The sequence below is a fragment of the Psittacula echo genome (assembly GCF_963264785.1).
Source record: "Psittacula echo genome assembly, chromosome: 22".
In the NCBI taxonomy this organism is placed as follows: Eukaryota; Metazoa; Chordata; class Aves; order Psittaciformes; family Psittacidae; genus Psittacula; species Psittacula echo.
In genome coordinates, this window is record NC_137758.1 from 1,126,631 (window position 1) to 1,146,480 (window position 19,850).

General features: G+C 45.4%; 1 protein-coding gene across 2 annotated transcripts in view; it reads right to left on the reverse strand.

Moving 5' to 3' along the window:
* Positions 1-14: 14 nt before the first annotated feature.
* IPO9 (importin 9) overlaps positions 15-19,850 on the reverse strand; it is a gene marked incomplete at its 5' end in the record, with an annotated part of 30,158 nt that continues 10,322 nt past the window's right edge. The window contains 19 exons of one of the 2 annotated variants that reach the window (XR_013958354.1): positions 15-93; positions 2,461-3,019; positions 3,613-3,689; positions 4,494-4,595; positions 5,075-5,194; positions 5,794-5,927; positions 7,562-7,728; positions 8,329-8,604; positions 9,913-10,041; positions 10,925-11,073; positions 11,284-11,510; positions 12,324-12,483; positions 13,692-13,831; positions 13,995-14,101; positions 14,238-14,336; positions 14,837-14,988; positions 15,525-15,583; positions 17,753-17,853; positions 19,179-19,298. Coding sequence is in view for 1 of the 2 variants with exons in the window: in XM_080633046.1 (XP_080489172.1) it covers positions 2,909-3,019; positions 3,613-3,689; positions 4,494-4,595; positions 5,075-5,194; positions 5,794-5,927; positions 7,562-7,728; positions 8,329-8,604; positions 9,913-10,041; positions 10,925-11,073; positions 11,284-11,510; positions 12,324-12,483; positions 13,692-13,831; positions 13,995-14,101; positions 14,238-14,336; positions 14,837-14,988; positions 15,525-15,583; positions 17,753-17,853; positions 19,179-19,298 (2,430 nt within the window). Of the gene's footprint in view, positions 94-1,808; positions 3,020-3,612; positions 3,690-4,493; positions 4,596-5,074; positions 5,195-5,793; positions 5,928-7,561; positions 7,729-8,328; positions 8,605-9,912; positions 10,042-10,924; positions 11,074-11,283; positions 11,511-12,323; positions 12,484-13,691; positions 13,832-13,994; positions 14,102-14,237; positions 14,337-14,836; positions 14,989-15,524; positions 15,584-17,752; positions 17,854-19,178; positions 19,299-19,850 lie in introns of those variants that run through there. The other variant, XM_080633046.1, reaches the window with a different exon arrangement.

Sequence of the window (19,850 nt, forward strand, 5' to 3'; positions counted from 1 at the left end):
GGCGCACACAGACGCTACTGCCGGCCGGAGGGTCATGAGTTCGAGTCCCGGCCGTGGCGTGTCACCAGGGCTGTGCCTGTGTCCCACCTTCAGCTTTAATATAGATAGCAGGGAGCTTGTACATCCTAACACGGCATTAGTAACCTTCCTGATTAGACTCCTCAACAGCGCACAAGTAAGAGCTGCTCTGCACCTCTAAACCAGACCATAGACCCATCTCCATAGAGTCCAGCATGTTTCAGGCTGAGCAATGACCTTGGCACTGGTCAGGTTTGTTGCAGCAAACTGAGAGCCCTTCAGCAAACACAATTCTTGTTCGAAGACACATCACGGAGCGCACAATTCTGTTAGGAAGGAGGAGTCAGGAAGCAGAAAGGCAAAGGAGTTACAGCAATGAGCACAGGCTCCACGTGAGCTGATGCTGCAGGAGGACAAGCGTGAGTCTCCAAAAGACACAGAATCCCAGCCTGGTTTGGGTTGGAAGGGACCTTAAAGCTCATCCAGTTCCAAACCCCTGCCATGGGCAGGGACACCTTCCACTAGAGCAGGATGCTCAAAGCCCCATCCAACCCTTCCCTTTTCACCACAGCTATACTCCTGCAAACACCATTGATACCGACAAATCAAAGCAACACACTGACAAGCTGTCACAGGAACTCTACAAGACACTGGCCAATCTACTGCTTTGGACTTTGCAATGGCAAAGAAATCCTTGGATTCACGATGAGGAACATTATTGGCAGTACGAGGTCAGTCTCATTTTCCATGGTCTTGTTTAACTCCACCATGTGACTCCCATCAAAGCACCACTAAGGCACATGGCAGTTGCCCCCTCCAGAAGCACATGGACCCCATCAGCCCATCTCCTCCAGCCCTGACTCCCCAGACCTGAACTGACACTGAGGTGCTTCCACATGCTTGGCATTCACTTACCTCCAGGAATGGATGACTGGGTTTGAGCCTTGCTGCAAACACATGGGGCAAAAACCATGGTCCTGCCTCTTCTCGGGGCTGGGATTGGTCCCTCCCTGCAGAGCTATCCGGATACACCATCTCCTCCTAGTTGGGTTTCCCCCCTGTGTAGTTTTCAGTGAAAGCTGAGCCACAAATGCCTCCCACGTAATTCCTAATGGGCTTTACAGAAGAAGTATAAGAAGGTCTAGGCAAAAGAGAGAACCACAGTGTTCCTTCCCCCTGAAGAGAGGTCATGGTTCAAGTTAATGGCATCATACACCAGAGAACACACAGGGAAGAAAGAGATCGCGACACGACTGCGTTAATCAGAGCTTACACCTTAGGAGACACACACACGGGACACACACACACAAATCAGGCTTCAAATCCTGCTTCCCATGGTGCTGTTCACACAAACCCATTGAGAACTCAAGGACGGTTCAGATGAGGCTGCAGAGAAGGGTGGGGGATACCCCCCCCCCCCCGTCAAAGTCTGCCCCTGTGCAATGCGCTGGGTAAGGGGGGAGCAGGGAGCAAGCTCTGCCTTGGAGTTCCGGGCTGTTTTTCCACCTTCCCCACACACACTAAACAAATTGTGCCATCTTTGTCTGTTAAAAAGTTAATTTATTATCCCTTCCTGGTAAAAAAGTGAAAAGCTAGACTGTGTTAGGTACAGAATGGCTCCAGCTCTTTGGAGGTTCGTAGATACAACTGCGAAGCATATTATTCCACAAAGGAACAGCAAGTACCTTCCTTAAGAAAGGAAACTCTATAATGGGTCAGCCTTTTCTTTCAAGCAGAAGATGCAGCCATTACAGGACTCCCTTTCTGTCCAGGTGCCTCCTGTGAAATCCCCCAACACCCTCTGGGCTGCACATGCACAAAGTTTCCTAAGGAGAAACGTGTCTCAAAAAGCAACTTCAGGAAAGAAGTGCAAATGCCTTTGAAATCTGTCTCGTAAGAAGGATACCAATGTGCATTTTAATAGTTTTATTTTCATTTTCCCCAAGGGGATCCAAAGGCAGAGAGGTGTTGTGAGATACATCACGCTGTTCTTATGGGACAAATCGATCTGCAAATGTTATTTACCACTCTATAAAAACACACACACAGGAGTGTGAAGGAAGCAAAGTAGTTCAGAGTGGCTGCCATGGAGCAAGTAGGTTAAATACAATTAGGTTTTATTCCCCTGAAAATTGTGGCTCCTTGTGTTCCATAAAACCAAAGTCTTTAGTAGCCGCATGCCACAGGAAGGGAAATGTCAGTGGTAGCTTCCTCTGAGCATGTGCACACAAAGCATCAGTAAAGAGCTGCTCCCACGGGACTGGACAGAGACGTGAGTGACAAAGCCCCATCCACAACAGGAAAGAAGATATGCATTTGGGTTTATTGTCTCAGCTTCCCATTCAAACTCCTGTAAACAGGTTCCACACCATTCAGGCATCTCTGATTAAAGAGTCTATAGGTCTATAAAAAGAAGTCACACTGTGAGATCGAGATATTTACCCTGTGGCATCTGAGCACGAAGAGGAACAACCTTCTGACTTCTCAAGATACATCCAAGCAACCTGTTAAGTGACCCAGTTCCTTTCTCTGTCCAACTGTGCTGGGGGGAGCTCAGTTTCGTGCCTCTTCACAGGCAGAGAGAGTTTGCTTTTAAAAATATTAAGGACACATTTTTGTATCTTTAAGAACTTCCTGGAAAGTTACTGTGGAAAATGAAAGTGCTCCCATGGTGAGACCAATGTGCAAAGCTCTACAGACTTCTGTCCTTGCTGCTTGCTTAGCATTCCTTCCCTTACCAGATTCACGTTAAGATGAGGCTCAACACATTGCAACGAGTCCGTCATCCACCTGCAACAAGCAGGCAGACACTGGAAAATGTTTTATGTTCAATCATAAAACGTGGAATAAGCCTTGTTGAGATACGATCGGTGTGGTCTCTCGGGTGGGTTTATATCCCAATGGCCTGTAGCACTCGCTTTTCATTCTCATTGAGATGGTCTGAAAACATTGCATAGCAAGGCTGCTGTGCAAACTGGCAGAGGAAATCAGTGAGATAGGCCTGAAAGGAAGATGGAAAGAGCCAGTTATCATCACGTCACTTCGGGAATTCTGTTTCTTACACGTATTACAGGACGAACCTCAACACGCGCCAACTGAGACAAAGGGATTGCAGGGAACAGGTCAGTGGTGCAAAAAGGACAGGCGGCAGCAAAGGGAAAGGCTAAAAGCAGCTGCCAGATGGTGCTAAAAAGCAGGAGCAAAGATTCAGACAGGGACTGACTGGAAGGGAAGAGCTCCAATGCAGTCAGAAATTCTATCATGCTCAGCCTCCAATCTACTTCTGACTTCAGCAAACAGCTGTGAAGCTCATGGGTAGAAGAGTCTCATCTCCCTCTGTTCAAAGCATTGTGTTCAGTCCCATTTCCAAGTTATAGATATTGATCCAGTAAGAAAAAATAGCTCCAGGCATTCTTGGGATACTCAGCACTTTCCAAAGTGATTTCAGTGCACTGAGTACCTTTGGGATAACAATCTATAATAGCTGCAGTTTCCAGTGGTGTGCAGTTTTGTCAAAGTACAACAGAGAAAAAAAACAGGTTTATAAGGAATGACAGGAACCTGATTAATAAACCCCTTATTCTAGAGCATCACCTGCAGATCTATTTGGTAAAGAGGGTCCTTTAACGCATCTGGATCGTCCTCTTCATCATCTTCATAGTAATCCTCATCTGTCAGAGACAAATCAGCAGGTTTTAACATCAAACATCTTACGAAGCATTCCCTGAGACTACTGTTGAAATCCAAGGGTCCAAAAATAAATAGTTCTAATGCTGCTGGGTAAAATAAATACTATCCTATCCAGAACATTCACTCCCTAAGTTGACATGGTCAGGAAACATCAAATCCCAGAATGAGATGGGTCATGGTGGGAGTCTCAAGGACACACAGGTGTGATGAGCATACACAGGACACTGGACAGGCAGGTTTGTTAGTTACGTGCACTATTATCTTATGCCTTAATCTTATGTCAGGGTGACACATTTCCAATTCCGTGCTAATATGAGAGGTCTCCCTTACTGCATTCGCCTGTAAGGTTCTCCCTTTAGGACTATATGCAAACTGGAGGGCAGAGGAAAGGAGATGATACACCTGCTCCACCTTTATGCAGCAATTATTTCTCAAGGTTACTCCACCAGCAAGTTCACCCACTTCTACAACACTCTCATTCCAAGGTCACGTCTACATCTTTGAGCATCAATGTTCTCCTGAGGAGAAATACCTGCATGAACCTCACAGCAACGTGCAGCTCACTCAGCATGTGAACTCTCAGGTGGAAAATGCAGTTAGTTAATCATTGTGTTATTCAAAGACACGTCCCTCTTACAGACAAGGTCCCTACTCAAAGCCCTGCTGTGGCATTTCCTTCCCCTTGCCTGCGGCCTCTGTTGAGCTGCTCTCAAGGAAAGAAAACTGATTAGGATGTCATCTACTCCTTGTTTGCTTTGAGTAAGCACTTTAAAGCTGTTACTTACCATACTTGTTTGTGGAAAGAATATCTGATAAGAACTGTCCTGCTAAGCCTTCATCTTCATCCTCATCCTCTTCCTGATCCTCCCACATGTCATTTGAATCATCTGTTTAGGAAAAAAACAATTCAAGAACTAATCCAAACCCAAGAGCTCCAGCCTGTTGATCACTGCAGGGACTGTGGTTGTCAGGCAAACATCTCTGCTTGTGGAGGTGGGTGAAGGGAAGCACCCGCAGCCTTTCTATCCCTTTGGAATGAGAGACTCGAGAACTGGAGCTGAGCAAAAAACCAGCAGCAAGAATGGATGAGTGAAGCAGGGAGGAAGAAAGGCAAAGCAGATACACCAAGAAAGGAGTGTTACTGGCACATGCTCAGCTCCCATCTTCCAAACTAGCCCCAAATGATTTTCAGACATGAGAATACACAACACTGACTGACCTTATACTCTGGGGATCACTATTTAAGCCTTTGTAATTACAGGTCTACTATTTACTATTGTGAGCTTCTTATTACTGTGAACGCTTCTGAAGAGATTACAAAGTAGATTTAAGCCATGCAAAGAGAGAAGCAAACCCGGTATTTCACCTTGGCTCCAATCTGCAGGTGTCTGCCTGGATGCATTTGCTTCCATTGCATTCGAGAGCTCATTTATTATCAATTTCAGGATTTTTACTAATAGAGGAATGTTTGTCCAGCGCTCAGGATCTGCAAGAGAATAAAAAGATATATTCACATAGCTTTTAATAGGAGGTTGTTAAAACCAGGCCTGTCTTTGTCAGGGTTGGGGGGGTTTGGGTGGTTGTTTTGGGTTTTTTTCACTCATTTTGCTTTCTGTTTGAAGCCCAGCCCTGCCCAGGGCTCTCTTGGATTTAATATTTCAATCTCTAGAGAGCAGTCTCCAAAGATCTGGGGTTCAGCCAATTCAAATTAAGACAAATGCATTTTCTAACCACACTTTCCACTCAGAGAAGCTACCGGGCATCATGAAATTATCAATTCTATCTCATTACATGGAACAGAATGATGCAAAATAGCAGTGAAAAATGCCCCATTCCCATAATCATCTCATCCGTTTGTATTCAGTTAGAGACATCAGGAGTCTTCCAAATCAGTCTTTGGCAGAATTAAGGCAAATTATGGAGATGTTAAATACACGTTGTACGGATTAGCTCTAAATATCAACACGCACCTTCTGTAGGAAATACACCCCCCAGCTTCCTGGGACCTGCAAGGTCTATTTTAAAGCCTTTTATACCATCTAACAGGAAAAAAATACTGTTGGAACCACCCAAAGGATCACTTACTTTTGGCTGACTTTGACCGTGTCCGTATTCCCTCATCCATGTTAAAGATTTCTTCTCCCTTTACCCTAATGTCCTGAAGCCGCTTGTCATCTGTATTGATGCCATACTGGAGGAGTTTACACAATGCCACAGAGCTGGGGAGCAGGGAATAGGAGAATTACGGATCAGAATTGCTCTGAACAGTCTGGCTTTCACAGTGAACACATCTCCAGAGCAGACCTTCATGCCCTGTGTTCTACACTTTTTGCCAGGAACAAGCATTAAGGAACTAGCCCTATTTCTCCTGCTTTATAGTCAAAACTGGGCTCATCTCCTGACCTGCACAGCAAGCCAAAGACTGACAAAGCTTTGGATTAAACGCCATTAAACAGTGCATACATACATTAAAGGTTTTTCCAGTTCAGAAGGGCCACGAGGTTAAACACACTCCTGAAGCACCACGTGCAGCTGAAGATGGAACTAAGAGGAAAGCACTGGCAAGAAAGTAGTGATGCAGTTGACCTGCAGCCATGAACATCTCGGCTACTTTTCTCCAGTTCCAAAGCTCTTTCTCACTTCTGGTCCTTCACAGCTCTGCTACACTCAGACCTTCTAATGTGCTCCTTCAGTGCCTGCATGTGTCCTTTGCACTCTGCTGCTCAGGTTTCTACTCCACACATTCAAACCTTCTCCAGTTCCAGGCTGTTTTCCAGCCATACTGAGGATGACTTTGACTAAAGTGTGGGGCCCTGCCAAGCCATCTGGATGCAAACAGCTCTAACCTGGAACAATACGGAGGCAGCACTGAACAAAGTTTAACCTTGTTCTTCCTGACAGTGTTGGCCTTGGCTTTTCCCTGTGGCCATAAGCAGTCTCAGGGGATCCTGCAGACAACCCCACTCTGGCACAGTGCTCTTAAGGATGAAACAGACTGAGTGTGACCAGCACCAGCACCAGATCCTCACATCAGACAGCCTGTTCTGCATGATCACTCACAAATTCTATTTTACACATGCTTTTTCCTGTTATTTCACAGGCTATTTGACTGCCTTATGACAACACCACACCAATGCATACTACGAAGTGAGTTATTAGCTGTGAGACCCTTAAGAGTGGTCTGTTGGGCTTCACGTTGCCAGAGGAATCAAAGACAGCAGCCGCAGCACAATTTAAACTACTACAGAGCATTTCATGCTTTGGAATACAGCGCTCTGCCTCCATCAGAATACAAATGTGCTCCTACAGGAGAAGGGAGAGAAAATTGTTCCTGCTGATTTCTTTATTGACTTTTAAGAGATCATTAAATCAACAAGAACTCACCAAATTCTCTTAGGAAACCCTCTACAATGGCCCAAAACTCTACGCTACTCTGCAGAGGCAATTTCCTGTCTGGAAGCTCTTCTCATCCCATTCACCAAAGTTCAATCTCAAAAGCACTCCTGTGCTTGCAAGTGATGCTGCTTCCCCCTTGGGTCAGCCTGTGCCAGCACAGAAACACCAGGCAGCAAGAGGAGCAACTGGAGGAGGATCAGAGATTGCTGCAGTTATCGAGGCTCTCCTGAGCTGAGCTAACCCAATACTGGCACACACAAACCTAAGTGTGAGCCAGCCCCTCTTCCCCTCACAGCCACTGCGTTCAGCTGCAGCAGGATGATCAGTCATTAACAGGATGATCTGTGCATTAATTCGTTAATTAATTAATTTGGATTAAACGCCATTAAACAGTGCATACATACATTAACGTATACATACATTAATTTGTTAATGCACAGATTATCAAACATCCTACCTGACTTTGCCTTCATACTGCCCATAGAACAAGTGCTGCCGGCTCATCCATTCGGCCATGACAAACTCCAAGGCAGGCTTGCCGGTTGGGCCGGGGAGACTACAGAGGAACTCCAGGAGTGGTTCCAGTTGTGAGTGAACCAAGTGAGCGAACACCATAATCAAGGACTACAGCAGGAGGAAGGAAGCATTAGATGTGCATTACTTAACAGCTGAAAACGTTTTACCAAGTATTTGAGTAACTGAGTTTCCTGCAGGATGGAGGCTGGGTTTACCAACCCTAAGACGAAGAGGAAATACAACCATCTGCAAGACAGTGCTACAAAAGCAGGCAATAACCTACTGCAGGTCAACACCAGTATTTAATCACCCCCAAAGCCCCCAGTCTCAACTCCCAGCCATTTATCCTTCAAATACAGCACAAAATGATTCAAAAAGGTGCTGCCTTTGCCACAACATCTGTACCTAGGCAACTCCTGTCCTCCCTGAAGGTTCACTGCTTGCAAGCACATGGTCATGAGGGAATACTTAAGGTGCAGTAAAAGCTTGCCCACAAGAATCTGGCTTACCTTGTGATCTGGACAACTGTTATGAGCAGAACAGGCATCTTCCTGACTGCTTCAAGAGGATATGGAGACCCTCCAATTGCACTAAGCATAAACAATCAGGCACACAGCTAAAAAACGTGATGCCAATTTCTTTTGCTGACATTTCTCCTTCCTCTCCTGGGTACCAGCCTGCTCCCCTGCACCACACTGAGCGTCTCACCTGCATCACACTGAGCGTCTCCGCTTGCTGCATCTTGCTCAGGATAGCTCTCAGGATCTGGTCCAGATTCTCTCCCAGCTCACTTCCTGCTTTTGAAATTAAAGTAGAGACCAATCTGCCCACGAAGGCAGCGGTGAATTCTGAGGTCCTTGGATCTAGAAGCTGGCTCACCACCTGCATCACATACCACAGTCCATTGTGGCCTTGCTCATCATGCCATTGGGCAATTTGCTCCAGTGCCACCGAGACGTATGCGCGCAGACACTCGCCACCGTTCTGGACAAGAGGAGTAACGTGTTAGAACTTCCTTTTGTAGGTAAGGGAGTGGGGAGGCACGGGAAGGCATCCCCTTTCATCACCTCAAACAGATCCTTAACTGAGATGAACACAGTTAAGGGTTTCAGACAGTCTTACAGATGGTGGCATCTGTAAGAGGCCAGAGCTCTCTAATGTGCAGTATAATGAGTGCCTAGAAGTAACTCCTACAGAATTCAGTTGATCATCAAGTACAAAACTCTTCACTGCTGAGGCAGTTATCCAAGAGATCATCTGGGAAATACAAAGCCCACCTGAAGCAGCTGCAGTTTTGTGCCAGTCTTGTTACCCAGAGAAATCCCAAGAGATTCTAACCCGTGAAAGATGGAGACAGCATCCATTGTGTTTTGTAGCACTGGTTGTGTAGCATGAACAAGACACAAGCCAGCAGCCAAGCTGCAATCTTTCTGAATTCTTCCTACAACAAAGATCCAGCAGAGCAACCAGCATGCTGCTCTCCAAGCTCTTCTTGCTGATCTCCAACCTATTCTTACTGGAATCTTGCTTAGGGAAAGCCATTCCTATGGGCTGTGTTCACACGGCAAAGGGTAGCTGGCGCTATAAAACTCCTTACGCAAGGAGTGAAACCAGCTTTACTATTTATATGCCAGCTGGTAGCTGGAATGAAAAGGCACCATGCACTTGTAGCCTCTGAATCTTCTTCTTTGTTGTTTAAATACTTTAAAGCCATTACTAGGTAAGAGCAGAGCTGCCTAGCGAGTAGCTCAGGCACTACTGCTGATGGAGATGAATCCTCTCTCTCCCTTCAGCCCATACCTGGCTCAGTTTAAAAGAAATCTCCCCTCCCCTTCCAACCTAAATGAGTACAGGAGAAAACTGCCAAAGAGAAGGTCTGGGAGGTCTTCTACACGCAAGGTCTTTTGCTTTCCTGTGCCTGAGTGTGCTCCTGAACACAACTTCTGCCATTCCTAGGTGTGATGAAAGTTATTGTGGGGGAAGAAAAGCAGTAAGGTTTGGGGCTTTTTCATTTAAATTTTGGGCTTTGTTTTGTTTTTTTTAATGTGCTCCCGAAAACAGAAAAAAAGGTCAAGGCTGCTGCTTTGCAAACTCCAAATTAAGGAATGATCAGCAGAAGTCACTGCAGGCCCCTGAACAGGAGTACTCCGATGACAAACCGGAGAAGGCAGAGAGACTGAGGAGGTGCTGATATCGGCAAGCAAAGCCTGGGCTCCCTTAAGACCTGTCTGTCTTGGTCACCTCTCTTGGACTTGCATAGCCCCACAATCCTTCCCACCCACCCCGTGTTACCTGCATTGTAGCATTGTCATCAGTATTCAAGCTGCACTGAGCCACTGCAGGGAATGCTTGGCAGATCAGGAGCTGGGACAGAGGAGGCTTTGTATTCCTTACAACCGTGGTCAGTATATCAATAGAGGTCTGAAAGGAAAACAGAAACAAAAGCACTGTTACTGCAGCAGCCATAGCATGCTAAGTCAGCAGCACTGGTGTAAGCATCAAAGGCAGGAACTGTAGGGATGTGAACCAGTACCACATCCTGATTGTACAGTCCAGAATATTTTTAAGATCAGAGAACCCTGGAGCCATGCATCCCAGCATCAGGGTGTCTGACACCACACGCAGTGCATGCTCTGGAAGTTCCCAAAACCCCATGGCAAACACTTTCACAGCAGGCTGATGCACGCGAATCAGTCCAGCAGAGAACTGTGCCAGCTGACTCGTTCTGCTTCATTTGTATTGATCTAAATTGATTTTAATTACCCATAAGCAATTGTTACAGTCATACCAATCAGTAAGCAGATTATAAGCATATAATAAAGATGTTTATGGGTTGAATTCTGTACAGTGATTCCACACAGCCATTGCTTACTTATTTACAAGGGGACTTTTTATAAGAACTACAAACCTGCAGAATTTTATCTTCAGCAATTTATAGATATCTAATGCATACATCAGAAAAAGCCTTAGAACAAAGCGCAAGGAATAGTCGTGTGGCCTGCTGGAGAACATTCCACCACAGAGAGGAGACTTAATGGTGAAAGGTGGCTATACCCAAAGCAACGTGACTTGGGATATATTGCAGAGGCTGGAAGAAGGCCAGAGGAGCAGTTTAAAGTTAGGTTTTGGAAGCATCTCCCCCCACCTGCAGTTTGCCTTCTCTCCACAAAGAAGCTTCAACCAATGACCCAAGTTCCAAAGCAGTTCAAAAACAACCTTTCTGCTCTTTGCAGCCCAGCCATCCTACACATTAGAGAACAGGGAATCACCTCCAGCTAAGACCATGTACTACTGTAGCACTTACTGCACAAAGCCCTGCTGGGATCTTGTCAGCAGGGGCCTGCATGATGCTGACAAGAGTTGGTATTAGCCTCATCTGCATTGGACCCTGGCAGGCTTCTATCTGAGCTAGCTCCTTAAAGATATCTTGGGCAAGAGAAGCAACAACTGGATCTGGAGAGAGAAAGCACCATTTACTAAAACATACTAACAAACACATCTCAATTTTTGCTACCTCTATTTCTAACAGGCAAAGCAGCAAGTTTCCCTTCTAGCTTTACCATAATCAATCAACATTCACTCAATTATTGTGGATTAAATTTCCAGCACCAGGATTCAGTAGCAAAACCAACTGGACTTTGAGAGTGTAACCTGGATACATACCATTACTGTACTTCAAAAATATTGCAATGGTGAAAGGGCAGATTTTGTTCTCCACACTTGCTGTAAACGCTGGGTCTACGGTGCAGACAATGCACAGCGTCTCCATCACCAGGTTCAGGACCTCTGAGCTGAACTGAGTAGCCAAGTGGATCAGTCCATCAAGAATGCTAGGAAGGAAAGGCTGCAACACATGGGTGCTCTCAGAGATCTTCAGCTGGTCACAGTAGCTAGACAAGAAATTTGTGATACAAAAATGTACACACAACATATTAAAGTGATTTATACATTAAACTCTAGATGATGTGTAAGGGATTAGTTCACCCCACCCATTCTTCTTCCTTAAGTTCACTCCTACAGGACTTTTCCCCTTCAGTCTACTATTCCTTGATCTCTCAACGCCTCAGCTATCTTTCCTCCTCATTCCACCCTCATGATTGAAGGAAGCAGAGTTGAACCATGTGATGTTAAAAGCTTCCACTGCCTTCTAGTAAGCTCTCTCTTAAGAGCTGCCATCAATGGAGAAAAGAAACCTTGAGGAAAGAAGATGTCCGAGACAGACACTTACTGCTTACAGGGTGTTTAATCACCATGTTCTAGAACTGAGCTAAGGAATGATAAAAAACAACTTCAGGAATAAGTAAGTTGTAAGTCTCTGCCTTTACTTATTCCTTAACATTTCAGTGCCAATGGAAGACAAAGTGGTTTGGGGATAGAGGGGAGAATGGGGAGGAGTAGTGGTTTAGAAGGGGTTTTTGTGGTTGGCTGTTTTCTGAACTAACGCTCAGTTCTCACTGTAGAATCCACACAGCAGAGCCTCCCTTTTCCTTCTTGCAACTTATTCACAAAACAGGATAAACCCCCCCCCCAACTTTCCTTACTGCTGAGACGGGCTCCACAAACCCATTGACATCTATTTCATTCAAAGCAAATACTTCCACAGCCTATACAGAAATGTTATTAACATTTCAACCTGCCAGTTTTGTAAGCATAATTTATACCACCTACCCCTGGGGCTTTGGAATACGTTGGGCTTTACTTACCCCCAGATAGCTCTGACTGCAGAGATCCGGACAGAAGGAGGCTGGGTTTCATGGAGACCACTGACAGTAGCTTGTAGGAACTGCTGGATGAGCTCTGGAGACATGGCCACTGTAAACCGGCTGGCAGCCCACAGAGCACGGCCCAGGAGGAACGGAGACACTGAAGCAAAACACAAACCCCAGCGGTTTCAGAATTAAGTTTTATGAGTTTAAAATGATAGCTGCTTCCATCCATTACCTGCAATCAGCCCAGTAGGAAAATGCGAAGCTGTGACACACAAGACAAGTCAGCAGGCACACAAGTCATTTCTGTTCATAGGCAGAAGCCAGTTTATTTTCCCAGTTATTTCAAGGAACTTCTCACTTGCTTTAAAACAACCTTTTTCCCTCAACTAGTTCCAGTGAATCTGTTCATCAATACTGCAATACAGCTTTACTGACCTCCAGAACAACAGTAAAGGAAGAGAACGAAGGCTTTTTCAGCAGTTCCTATTCATTGAGCTCAATATTCTTTCCCCAACAGCAGCAAATAGCAGCTTAGGAAAAAGAACTGAAGCACATACACAGGGACCTTTCACAGATTGCTTTTCTAGTTTCCAGCCCTCACCTTGCAATTACGGAACATAATGTTCAACAGCACCAGAGAAACAGTGAACACTCAGCAGCTACTCACCTCTTCATACTTATCAAGGTATCATTCATCTTTATCCCACTCAATCCTTCTGCCTTTTCAGGCCCAAAGTATCCTCATCTATTTAGGCTATTCTCAAACAGATGATGCTGTCTATTTCTCAGCATCTTTATTGCCATTATTTGTACTCTCGCAAGTATTAATTTTAATATATGGACATAAAGAACTCCATGCAAGATGTGCAGCAAGAGAAAAGCTTTGTTTTCTAAGCAAGCATTAGAAAATGCAAGACTTCTTTGTCTTATTACCATTACTAAGCACTAAACGGATATCCTTTGAGAACCATCTATATTATGACCCCACGAGCTCTTTCTAGAGCACAACAGCTCATTTACAATCCAATACCACATATGTAAATATATGTAAATGAAGCAGATTTTACATGCCTTGCTCACTATGCACTTTGCACACTGTTTTCATTCAAAATTAACTCAAAAGAAAAAAACTCCTTTGTAAGAGATGAAATAAATGTTTCTTTGATGATAGTCCCACATTTAAATGACTTAGTATCAGATCTGGTGGCATGTGTGAACTCACAAGTTAGGACTTGCACTCTTCCACATGGAGAGCCGCATTACGTATATCACATGCATACAGCAACCTGGTTCATCAGCCCCTTTTGTTTCCAAGGTCTGGCACTCAGCATTTACTCTCAGTAATAGCAAGATCCAATATACCTGAAAGGTTGAGGTCTGCTAGAACAACATTTGTCAGGAAGCCGTGCATATCAAAATGTATTCTCCCATTCTTCACGCTGTCTGTAATAATAGACTTCACAGAGCCCAGGGCCAGCATACAAGCTTCATGTATCTTCCACCTGCAAAAGAATTCAGATGCTTTTAGGTGTTTCCTCTATCATCATCTCAAGAAACAACTACAGGTTTTGAAGTGAAACTATGGGTTTTTTGGTCTAAGCTATGATAATGGCTTTCTTCATCCCAAAGCAGAGAACTTAAAAACCATGACATCCATCTCCTTACCAGTGCTCAGCACCACTGTTTTTAGCCTGCTCAGCTTCTTGTAAATGCCTTGTAGCTGCTGCAGCCAAAGCAGATGCACTCTCATTCTGGAAATCAGCAGCCACAGCCTGCACAGAAGGAAATGATAGCACTTATCTGTATAGACTTCTAAACGTTGGCCTTTTCTCCAAATCCCCTTCCTGAAGCTAGGTTTGTTCTTTGTTATTATTTTGGTTCCATCTAAACGTGGAACACAGCTCATACCAGCAACAGATCCTGTGCAGCGATCCTCACTGTATAGGAAAAAGTATCATCATCCTCATCCTCCACAAACTGCTGTGGATTTGCAGTCCAAACTTTTATCTAAACCAGAAAGGAGACAAAAAGGGTCAGGGAGGTGATGCAACACCAAGGTTAAAGAGAAGCATTTCTGTTCCCAGTAACTTCAAGCTTGTAAAGCACTGCCAGAATTTTCCTCTGCCACAAGAAGTCATCACCTTCAAGTGATTTTTCTTAAGATTCTATCAGAGAAATCTTTGAAAAGAAGAGACTCTCTTTGTTCTTAGCTCATCTTGCTCTTAGCTCCTTATTTGAGACCAGAATTTGACAGAACTAATGACTGACCTGAAATCAATGCTACGCAGTTTTATTTATAGATAAGGAATGAGAGAAGGAGACGAACATTAACAGAGTGCCTGGTTTTATGCATGTCTACCTAAACAAAAAGGCCCTAACTCCTGGGCACAGCAAAGTGACTGAGCACCCTCTTAGAGCAGCTTACCCACACTGAAACTCTCCCCAGGACATGAGCTGCTTTAACTTTCTCATTTCACTTGCTTCCTACACAAGACAAACACACTCACCTGCTCTTCTGTGATCTGCATGTAAAGGAGGATGTAATAAATCAGCTCTGGCAAAGCCTTCTTCACTGTGCTCTTAAATTTATTGTTTTCCAACAAGGCATGGACAAATTCAAATATGCTGAACACCAGATTTTCAAATCCCAACACTTCACCTGCATGAAGAAGTGAGGAAAAAAGAACATGTCTTGAGTATGCCAACATAAAGGCAGAAGTGAAATAAACCCCATGACTGAATATGCTCATATACACAAAGAGAGAAATGGCTGCCAAGTATAATGACAAACTATCAGCTAGTCTGATGAGATGTTTATTCTTACTCCTGGACTAGCAAGGACAGCAGCAGCCCCGGGAGGATGCCTGACCTCGTCCTACCTCACCACACACCCCTCATTAAAACTGATTAAGCTCAACCTTAAGCCTGTTCGCGTTTCTTTTGTCCCATTACTTTTACCTCAAAATTGTTACAAAACTCACTCCTTCAGTCATTACAAAACTTGAATTAGGCAGCTTCATTGAGCACAACCACAGCTAACTCGCAAAGAAGTGATGGACACTGTTCTAACACCATGAATATACCCTTAAGCACAATCTCCTGCAGTGTTTCAGTCACTGTTTTGACAACAGGAAGGTTTAGGTAAGTCCATTAATTCCAAAGAGAAGGCAGAAGTGCAGTTTAACAAGTTTTTACCATCTGAATCCACAGGGTCCTCCACCTCTTCTGTGTAATTTACTTCGGTTCTCACATAAGTGGACAGAGTCAAGGAAACAGGCATGCTTTTACACAGCTGCATCTATTTAGGAATTAATCTCTTCCTGTCCTAAAATTCCCGATGAGCAGGGAAGTTTCTGTCTTGAAAAGAGAAGTAAACCTTTGACTTTCCACAGCCCTGGGTTTCAGACCAGCCTCAGGACGTCCTGGCTTTGTGCATTACCCAGTTTCAAAGACTATCTGATCAGTCTTTGTGGTTGACTTTAACTTAACCTTTGATTAACTTAAACCAAGTCCATCAAAACCGCATTTATGTGACAACTTTGCAACACCACAACCACTCAGACCCCCTCTTTCCAGCACAGTGAGAGCCAGTGTAGCACCCCACTGCTGCCACCCCATGTGCCCACATGCTACCTGATGTTGGCTCTGCTCCCTGCCAGGCCCCTCCATGAGCCTCCAACCTTGAGAAGTGGCAGAAAACCAACCTGTGGGTATAGAGGGGGAAGGTTCTTTGGGCACGGCAAAGGTCTAAGAAGTGCCTGAACAAACACAGGGAGAGGAAGGACAAGACCCCTCTTTTGCAAACAAAACCCTATTTTATCACTGCCAGTAGGGCTGCAGGGGGGGGTCAGGACATCAAGAATTTAACAAGCAGCTCCTTGTATTTTAACAGGGCTTTATAAAAACACTAGAAAGTAGCTTGAAATTACACAGCTTCAACCTGCTCCAGCATTAAGGGTTCCTTTACACTCTCCCTGCCCATTTTCACTCCACACAAACCTACACCCACCATGCAGCAGGACTCTGAAACAGAAGACTGTGCAAGCAGCTTTGATACAAAGAAGTCTAGATCTGTGCTCTCTAGGACAGTCATTCACATTAAATTACAGAGGAAAAGCTCAGTCAACCCTTTCGCTGCTATCACACCCGTGTCAGATCCTGATGCTCGTACCAAAGAGTCAGGAAAAGCTCCAAGGCAGCTCAGCGTTCTGTAATCATTGCCTTATCAAAGGCTGAAAAAGGCAACTTTTGGATTAGCAATACAGTACGATTTGACTTGTCAGTCTGCAAGGACTGGGAAAGCTCCCAACAGAACAGCTCTAACAGGCTGGGTATGAAGCAATGACTTATAAAAATCAAAAAGCAAATCAAACTGAACATGAGCCGGCTGCAGTGTGCGCTCGCAGCCCAGAAAGCAACCGTATCCTGGGCTGCATCAAGAGGAGCGTGACCAGCAGGTCCAAGGAGGTGATCCTGCCCCTCTGCTCTGCTCTCGTGAGACCTCACTTGGAGCATTGTGTGCAGTTCTGGTGTCCTCAACATGAAAAGGACATGGAGCTGTTGGAACAAGTCCAGAGGAGGCCACGAGGATGAGCAGGGGCTGGAGCAGCTCCTGTATGGAGACAGGCTGAGAAAGTTGGGGCTGTTCAGCCTGGAGAAGAGAAGCTGCGTGGAGACCTCAGAGCAGCTTCCAGTGTCTGAAGGGGGCCTACAAGGATGCTGGGGATGGACTCTTCATTAGGGACTGCAGTGACAGGACAAGGGGTAACAGGTTCAAACTCAAACAGGGGAAGTTTAGATTGGATCTAAGGAAGAAGTTCTTTACTGTGAGGGTGCTGAGGCACTGGAATGGGTTGCCCAGGGAGGTTGTGAATGCTCCATCCCTGGTGGTGTTCAAGGCCAGGTTGGACAGAGCCTTGAGTGCCATGGTTTAGTGTGAGGTGTCCCTGCCCATGGCAGGGGGGTTGGAACTGGATGATCTTAAGGTTCTTTCCAACCCTGACTATTCTATGATTCTAACTTCACCTTCAGCAGCAAGCGCCAGCAGCCACTGGTACTGCTGTAGCAGGGGACACTGGAGACTCGCCTTTACCTGAAGTCTTCAGAACGGGATTAGACACCTTAAGAAGACAATTTCCACCAAGAGTGCCAGGACCAGTGCAGAGCTCGGCTGCAATTTTACAGCCAGTGTCACACAGGCACTTGCATCATTCATCAGATGTGGTTTTTAAGCTAGAAGAAACCAAATGGAGCTTACTGAAGTAACAAATACCCAGAACGACTACATCACAGATGCCTACATTCTGTTTGTCATGGCAGAGTACTCCATGTATCATGCTCTTCAGCTGTGTTCAGGTCATTACTGTGTATGAGAGAGTTTGTCTTGTTCTGTTCTAGTTAAAACCATTCCCCACAAAGGATATAAGGCAGCACTTTCTGTGAGGGTATTCCAGACAATGGGCAGGATCTGCTGCATCGATGAAATCATGTGCTTTGGATAGTTTTTCACAAGTGCTGTCACAGCCTGGAACAAAAAGGAACAGTGATCAGCAGCAAGACTGGGAAAACCCTCAACAAACACTTAAATCACAGGCTGCTGCTTCATTAACAGTCAAGATAAGCCAGTGTCTTCCTGCTACCAGGTCTCCTGCTCTCACTCCTGACCAGGCAGTCCCCTCTCTTGCACAAACTGACAGACAGACCTCTCACCATACCTGCTCTTGTGCAGGGAAGCAAAGGGCTAACACAGGATTACAACTCTGGAGTTGCAGCCTGTTCAAATCGAGATACCCTGGAAAGTATCCCCCTCAAGTTGGTGTTCTGCCTGTTCCTGTCCCAGGAATCCCAGTGTGCAGCTAATACAGAGATAAAAAGAAACCCATAAGTGCTGCTCTCCCAACAGAGCTCGCCAGCATCCTGCCCCAAGCTCTCCTCCACGTGGTGCTGCACAGCAAGAAATCAGCTCCTGCTCTCTCCAGGGTCTGATACCTGCACCCCTCACTGAGCAGGCACAGGATGCCACAACCAGGGTACTGCAGCCTTTACCAGGACCAAGAAAACAAGTTCCACAACACAGAACTTAGTAGTTGCTCATTTGAGTAATACAATAGCATCCTCCCAGCAGTTACTGTCATGCCTCCAGTGCAAAGCTGGTTATTATGAAAAACTTCTGATGCTTGTCTTCAATAATCCTTCCTTATCGTTTCCTTTCAGAAAGCTGGGCACTGTGATCCAGTTGCCCAACCCAGCACACAGGTGAGTACATGAAAGACGTGGGTTTGATTCTGCAACTCATGGCTTTGAGTTCTTTTCTCTCCCATGTTGGACCCTACAACTCCAGTGCTTTCCCAGCTGTTGAAGGTATCTCCATACTCTAACCTTCAATCTTCTTTCTCCAGGAAACAAGGAGAATACAAAGACTTCCCATCTCTCTTTTGCAAAGATCACTTAGCATTAAAGAGCAGGCAAGGTCTAGAAAAGCACCAAGCTTTTACAACTTCATTGCTGCAGAATTCCACAGCATATTCAGAAATGACAGATACTTAACTTCTGAATATGGTGTCTGAACAATATGCATCCAAGATGTCTTAGATCAGTGAATGACAAGACAGATTGCTCTATGGATCGATCCCTATGGGTCATTTTACGGACAAATCCCTATGGATCTCATCAGTACAGGCAGAACAGTTTATTTCAATGTTGTATAGCTCTGGGATCCAGAAAATTTCAACCACTCACAACACGAGCATTACCACAGAGCTGACACACACACAAACATCCCTGTTTTCCAGCACACCTGACAGGACGCTGGTATTCAATTCTTTATTTCATCTGCCATAAGTTACTTACCTTCAAGACCTCCATCTTAAACCCGCTGTCTGATGTAGGTCCATCAGGCATCTGCAGGGCCTGAACAAAGGCCTCAGTGAACTGCTGCACCACTGGAAAAATGAGGACTTTTGCCGCACCCTGGTAATAATCAATGCAAGCACAGGTGAATTCTGGACACAACCCCCCCCCCCGGCTGACAATAAAGCACCACAAGCAACAGACATCACGCTTTTCTGCTCCAAAACCAAAGAGGCAACTGCAGAACATTGCAAAGTCACTTGTTTCAGACATCACTGTGGCTCTCTCATGCTGGGAAGGAAGCTCCACTGAATCCCACCCTTCCAAACCACACAGCACAGACTGCTGCAAAACACAGCCCTACTTCAGGCTCTAACTAGAGATCCACACAGTCCCATCCGGAGAGCCTCATCGTGCACATCCTCCTGAAGAGACACTTTAATCTGATGAGATGAATCATGCCCTGCTCCTACCACCCACCCCCCCCAGGCTATAAAAGAAGTGGGGTGACTGCACCACACATGAGCAATGCCACTGAACCCTGGGGCTGGCATTTACCTGCCTCCTGAGCTACCTTCCCCCAAACCAAACAAGCTCTTTTGTGAGTATCAGCACCTGGCCTGAAGATTACCACGATTCCTCCTAGGAAAAGGCAGCAAGTACTTTTCCAGA